This window comes from Aplysia californica, unplaced genomic scaffold (assembly GCF_000002075.1).
Source record: "Aplysia californica isolate F4 #8 unplaced genomic scaffold, AplCal3.0 scaffold00491, whole genome shotgun sequence".
In the NCBI taxonomy this organism is placed as follows: domain Eukaryota; kingdom Metazoa; phylum Mollusca; class Gastropoda; order Aplysiida; family Aplysiidae; genus Aplysia; species Aplysia californica.
The window spans coordinates 421,935-429,239 of record NW_004797761.1 but is presented as its reverse complement, the minus strand read 5'-3'; the positions used below and the strand labels follow the sequence as shown (position 1 = coordinate 429,239).

Sequence of the window (7,305 nt, the reverse complement as noted above, 5' to 3'; positions counted from 1 at the left end):
AATTTATATATACTCAGTGGCAATAGAAACCTTCTACTAGGAGAGAAGCCTGTATTGCGCTTATTATTAATTAACATATTTGTTTAAAAAATTGACACAGACACATTTCAAAGTATGTCAAGAAGAGTATTACTTTTTGTTTCTTGATCATGTCTCCTGTGATGGCCCAGAGTTAAGCAGAAACTGGTACCCACTGATTTCAAAATTTCACGTCAGTAACGAGTACGGGCGTCCCTTGCAATGATGCAAGCTTGGCATGTTCGGCGCATTGATCGAGTCGGTTTTTTAAAATATCTTTTAAATTAATTGTTGTGGCAGTCCATTCCATTCTTGAATCAATGTTTGTTCCAGTCCTTCATGTCTCCAAACTCTTCGAGAAGAGAACTCCATCCCAGACGAATGTGTCAATTTGCCCAGTCAGTTCAAGTGTAATTCTTGGAAAGATGGCGAACGTTGGCCATTATAATGCCGCCTTGCTCGATGTCCGGATGCTTTTTTTAACACCGTTGTATCCTTCTTTTGGTGATAACTCTTCCAGTGTCTGTATGAAATTGATGTTCAGAGCTGGTCGTTGTGAGAAAGCGACCTCGAAGATGCCAGAGCAGTTAATCTGTCTGTCTTCTTGGGCAGTATCGAGCGGTGGTCTGCATGTTCTGAGTATGTCATGTGTAACTCCAGTGACTTGGAAGCTATCTTTCAAGTTATTGATTGTAGAATGGGAGCAACGAAGCATCCGCGCCGCTGTACGGGCCGATAGTTCAGTTTGAAATATTCAAATTGCTCGACAGCGCTCTTTGGGGCTCAACTTTTCCATCTTGTACAGCAATTCAAGTCAACAAAAACCAGCTGGAATGTGTATGTAACTTGCTTTTTCATTTCAAAATCCGCAAATGTGTTGATCTAACACAATGTAAACGACTTCATGTTTTAATTTGCATGTGGGTCATGTGGTTTACTTTTTGTTCAAGAAACAAAAAATCAGTGCGGAGTCATCGTTGGGTTCATGGTAAGTGGTGTGCAAAATTTTGCTAACTCACACGAACAAAGGGCACAGTTACTAAAAACAAAGTGGAAAGTTTCCATTGCCTCTGGGTATATATATATACACTGGGAGAGAGTGAAGGAGAGAAACAGAGAGACAGCGACGGAGACAGGGACAGAGAGAAAGAGAAAGGGAATCTGGAGTAAAAGTAGACAGAGACATTATGAACATAATATTGAGGAGTCAACAATGGCAGAATGGTACTCAAGAGAGTAAATATGGGGCTGAAACAAATACATGTAAAAAGGACGCTGGTGAAACACCCGACAAGGAAACACGAAATGAACACCGATTACTAGGAAATTTTTATAGAACTGATATAGACAGGCAGATATGGTAAAATTCAAATGAAAAGCCTGGGCTGTCACAAAATATCACGTAATGAAGATAGTCAGCATTTAGAATGAAGGCTCAGTGGAAAGATATGTGTGTACTTGTTGTTAATCACACGCCCCCCCCCCCCCCAAAAAAAAAAGCTGCTGTCAAACAGCGCCACCCGTGTGGAAAAGCAATAAAACGTTATATATCTCTCTATCTATCTATATCTATCTATCTATCTATCTATCTATCTATCTATCTATCTCTCTATCTATCTATATCTATCTATCTATCTCTCTATCTCTCTATATCTATCTATCTATCTATCTATCAATCTATCTATCTATCTATCTATCTATCTATCTATCTATCTATCTATCTATCTATCTATTTATAGAAATAAAAGAACTAGCTACAGAATACTGACCATCATATACAGTACAAACTGCTGTTTCAGTGTAAGAAACCATGATGCTTTGATTACAATTCACTCCACATACAGTTCAACTTGATGATGACAACACATCACAATTTTCTGTTTAAAGCAAAACAAATTTTTTCTAGCTCCTGCAAAACCGCTCGCACACATGCACTTTTTCCCACTCTCAACAGCCCATACACACACACACACACACACACACACACACACACACACACACACACACACACACACACACACACACACATACAGACGCACACACACATACATACACACACATGCACTTATATATATATATATATATATATATATATATATATATATATATATATATATATATATATATATATATATATATATATATATACACACATATAAATACATTCAGGAATAGGAACAAAAATTTGAAAAATATTACTTTTAAAGAGTGTCAGAGTTTGTGATGGTGAACGTTCCAGAGAGGACGTTGGACGGCACCTGTTTCTTCTGATTTGGCTGTTGTCCACCACACAACAGACTCATCCCACCAGCTTTGATGACCCATTTCCCGTCTTGCCAAAACGCCATGGACTCCGAAGATATCGACAAACGCCTTGAGATCGTTTGCTTGGAGGCTATGAGGATCCGGTCAAAGTAGGCCAACTGCAGCTGTGGAACGGGCAAGGACTTGTCATTCCAGCTGATGTAACATTGAAGAACTTCTTCGCCATCAACGTCACCCACATTTGTAATGTCCACCTGGACACTCAGACTAGCTCCTGCCTTGATTGTTGTGTTGTACATCAGATTAGAGAAATTGAACTGGGTGTAGGAGAGGCCATAGCCGAACGGGTACAAGGGATCGCCTCTGAAGTAGCGGTACGTTCTACCCTCCATAGAGTAGTTAACCATGGGTGGAATCTGTGTACTGTACAGGGGCCAGGTGTTGGGCAGTCTGCCTGCCGGGGAAGAATACGGCCCGGTGTTGGTCAGAACATTGTACAGGGCCTTCCCAGTAGATTGTGCCGGAAAGAAACATTCCATGATGGCTACCACGCGGTCTGACTGGTCGGCAAACGTAATGTTGAGAGGACTGGCAGAGAAGAGAAGCAAGATGATCTTAGCGTCACCGCTGTTGTCTAGAACATCCAGAAGTAGTTCCTTCTGGTGTCCGGCCAGCTCGACATCCGGCCTGTCGTTTCCCTCCATTTCAACAGCGCGACCAGTTCCTAGAGCGACAAACACCAGTTCTGTGTCTTTGACTATTGCAGGCAAAGCAGCTTTATTGTACTGTGTACACGGCGTGCTGTCGTTGCACACTTGTCCGTATTTGGCCTTGGGATAGAGAGTTTTCACTGTATCCAAAGGAGTCGTGAAGAAAGATTTATCTTGAAAAGGTTGGTAGTCACCACTCAGTTGTTCTGTATCGTCACTCATTGGTCCTATGATTGCGACTTTACTGAACTGTCCTTTCCTCAAGGGTAAAATGTCGCCATTGTTTTTTAATAGCACGAAAGACTTCATGGCGGCTGTAACAGCCAGCTGTTGGTGTTCGGCAGATTCGATCTGATCCATACCCAGCTGGGCGTAAGGGTTATCTTTTACCGGGTCAAACTCCCCGAGCCTCATGCGTGTGTAAAACAGTGGTTTGACTCTTTCCCTCACGAGGTCCTCCGACAATTTTCCTTGTTTAATAGCATCCATCATAGACATGAAAACTGGCGTGGGAAGATTGTTTGACAGTTCCAGATTCGTACCCGCGTTAACACAGGCCGCCACAGCATCCACGCTATTGTTACAATAATGAAATTCCGAGACGACAAATTCGATGGAAGCTTCGTCGCTGACGACATAGCCCTTGAAGTTCCATTCTGTACGCAGGATGTCTGTGAGAAGCTTTTTGTTGGCGCATGCCGGGACACCGTTCACACTGTTGTAGCTGCACATGACGCTGTAGGTACCGGCCTCTACACATTTTTTGAAGGCGGGCAGAAACGTCATCCTCAAGTCTGTTTCAGACACAACGGCGTCAAAGGAGACCGTTGGCACTGGTATATTGTCAGGCCCTCCATGTGCGTCAAAATGTTTGCATCCAGCGCTGGTCATTATGAACCTTGAGTCTTCTCCTTGGATACCAATGACAAATTTTTGTACCAGAACGCCAGTCATGTAAGGGTCCTCGCCGTATGTCTCCTGATTCCTACCCCACCTGGGATCTCTTAAGATATTGATGACCGGACTTAAACAACTCATACCAGTGTGAGTTTTAAAAATGCCCCTTTTGACAAAGTCGTTGTGTTTGGCTCGCACTTCTTGACCTGTCGCTCGGGCAACGTTGTACAGAATATCCGGGCTGAAAGTGGCCGCCAGACCAATAGCTTGGGGGAAACCCGTTGCATTCTCAATAGTATACGCGTCACCTCGTAAACACTCGGTAACCCACTGATATGACCCAATGCCCAATCTTGGAATAGCCGGGGCTGGACCTCCAAACTCTCCTGCTCCGCCCCTGGCCATCTGTACCTGAATCTCTTCCAGAGTCAATCTGGACACGAGATCATCCACACGCTCATCCCATGGCAATCTGGTGTTACGGAACGGGAAGTCGCCGAACTGTGCCTGGTCCTCATCAATGTTCATGTGTATGATTGTGTGAGATTGGCTACGCCTGTCAAGTTTTGAGCTGGTGACTCCGAGGTTTAACAGAACAATGGTAAGTATGAGAACACTTATTCTGTACGGCAACATCGTTGTCTTTACTATTTTCGTAAACGCATTCGGAATCTGTTTTGAACGAAAAAGAAATAAAGAAACAAAAGTGTATTTATTTTTGCACAAAGTTAGCAAACCTTGCTAATTAAATACAAAGAACGTATTAATTAAGAACATATTATGGGGGCTCTCGTGGTCTAGCGAGGTATTGCGTACTGCTCCATTCAATATTTTTTGGGTTCGAAACTTGACAACGACGAAAAATATTCTTTTCTAAAATATCCTCCTTTCTGCTACTTTCCCGTATTCTAGTTTTGGGGGTTTTTTCACCTGCTTTATCTCCACTTTCTTCCCCCTCCCCGCTCCACCTCCGGCCTCCTCTGGGTTCCTCCACTCTTTACTCCTGACTCTTTCTACTGTTCTCCCGGTTCTTTCTTACTGTTGTCTTTCAGCCACACCCCTGATCATATATCTTTAGGTGGGTAAGATCTAACACCTTTGATAATGGCGAAAAATCCCGAAGGTCCCGTGTGCAAGTTGTGCATGTGAAACATCTATTGGTGTTTCTGGAATCGATAAGAGTAGGCTTCGGCCGCCAGGCCCTGAAAAATCAAAAATCCTACCAAAACTGAAAATACCCTTGTCAATATGAAAACATTAGAGTACCCTCGAAATCGGAATATGGCTGCCTGATGAAGTAGGAAAAACGGTCTACGCCGCTCACGTAAAAAATCACTTGCACTGCAGGTTGAAGAACTAGATTCTAGAGGTCGGCTGGCTACCTATGAGATCTAGCGGGGGAACGCAAAGAAGAAGAAGATTAAGAACAAATTATGCTTTAAAGTGGTACTCCAATTTATCACATGTCAACATTTCTGAAATATAATAAGCAATAAATTAAAGGTCAAGAAAAAGTAACTGAATAGAATCAGCCGCCTTATACAAGATAACAAAAGAAGGAGCAGCAATTGCAAGCCAAAAAACTGGATAGAATGCTTTGGGTCACTTTTTTTGTAAATGCACTGTGTATGCACGTGCAAATAGCGCAGTTGTGAGTGATTTGAACTATCTCCTTTCTTAGCTTTTTTACATACCGGCAAATCAAAACTCGGTAATAATAACATACAATTTTATTTTTACAAATCCATTCCCCAAAAAATGTTGGTTAACCTAGCCAATTAAAAAAATTCATTAAATTAAAATAAGTCTTTAGTCTTACAGGGTTTTCGCAAACAAAAAAGTTGTGAAACCACTTTAAGTCAATACGTACAAAAAAAGGCGTAACATGAAAACGTTAAGATAATATTGTGCCGTTTAAAATCCTCAAATCAAGCATTACGTTAACCGTTAAATATGATCCCAAAAAATATTAATTAGGCCTATAGGTCGTTAAGGAAAAAACGACTTTCGGTGGAAACTTTTGATAAAAGTTTTCAAATTATTCTAAAGTTTGACACTGATGATGTATTTCTTTGCTTTAATTGATCATGTTTATATCCCACCATAAAGACGCGTTTCTCGTTGTCTTTGTTTAAAGTAAACGTGTGAATTTTGATGATGGGGATGATCTACTGACGATGGAAAACTTCTTATAATATAATTCACACTCTTGAAAATGTTATTAGTACAGTTACTGTTATCCTCCTGACCAATAGTTCATAAAATACTTGATGGAAGCGAACTGTGTTGAGGATTTTATGCAGACTACAGGTGGTAATTATTAACATATTATTCTGTTAGGAAGCTCTGTTAGCTCTGTTGGTATCAAGCTGGAATACTGTGTGGTTTGCCCTGGTTCGAATCTCTGAGTGGATGTTCTTGAATTCGGATAGTGTTTGTGGAGTTGTCACAGCTCTCAATCCATTTCGTACCATTCTACTGGAGACAGACGTTAAATTCGCATGTCCCGCCTCTTAGATATCTTACCAGTGCTGACAGAGTGGTTGAACCCAAACACTTACACAGCTATCTTTTCGAAACCTCATCTCCTTCCAGGTCTAACACTACTATACAACATACAGATGTCATTACCAGCTTCATCTTCCCTGTAACAAAACATTGTCCATCTCTTTCCTTGGGGTGTTCGGAAACTTAACTCAAATCCAGTCTATAACTATCCATTTTGAAAATCCAAACTCTGATAATGACTGTCCTCTTGACGATATTATTCATCCAGGGATTTCTCATTGTGGTGTCTCACACCTTTGTAAGTCGTGTTTTCCTGATAAAAAACACACATTAAATCTATATATGTCAGATTGGCTTTGGGGTATGTATACTGGTTTCTGCTAGATATAATAAATATAATGGAAAAAGAAAATACATACCGACTACTTTCTAATAGCAAGTCCTGAGACAAACTAATAATGTGCGACGACAGCACGGCATTAAGTAGCTGATGTGAACAAAAACTGTCGATTAACCATACAGCTAGCTGTGCCTGAGGTGATAAATTGAGCTTTCGTTGCATATTGTTTGCTCTGTTTACTTGTTCAAATGATAACTTAGAAAGATTAACTTCAACCTTTTGACACAATAAGTTTGTCTACAAGGCCAAGTGGACTTAAAAATTTGTATTGCAGAGCCCCGACGTTGAGATACTGAGGAAAAAAACTCCAAGCACTCACGCCAGTCGCGCTGCATACTAAGATAACCGAGCAACTGTTGAATAAGCTTAAGATTTACTGCCAATCAATTTCGATGATATGTGTTGTCTTAGACTCCTGGGTCAGACAGATAAAAACTAGTCATCTGCACTTGAAGGCATGTGTTTCATTTTGTGCTATGCGCCCCGTCAACCTTTTCTAGATCTTTT

At 41.1% G+C, this 7,305-nt stretch overlaps 1 protein-coding gene across 1 annotated transcript; it reads right to left on the bottom strand.

Annotated features, from left to right (window-relative positions):
- Window positions 1-2,219: 2,219 nt before the first annotated feature.
- Window positions 2,220-4,526, bottom strand: LOC101853115 (probable beta-D-xylosidase 7). Its single transcript, XM_013086674.1, has one exon. The coding sequence runs from the start codon at window positions 4,524-4,526 to the stop codon at window positions 2,220-2,222; it is 2,307 nt and encodes a 768-aa protein (XP_012942128.1).
- Between the last annotated feature and the right edge of the window lie 2,779 nt (window positions 4,527-7,305).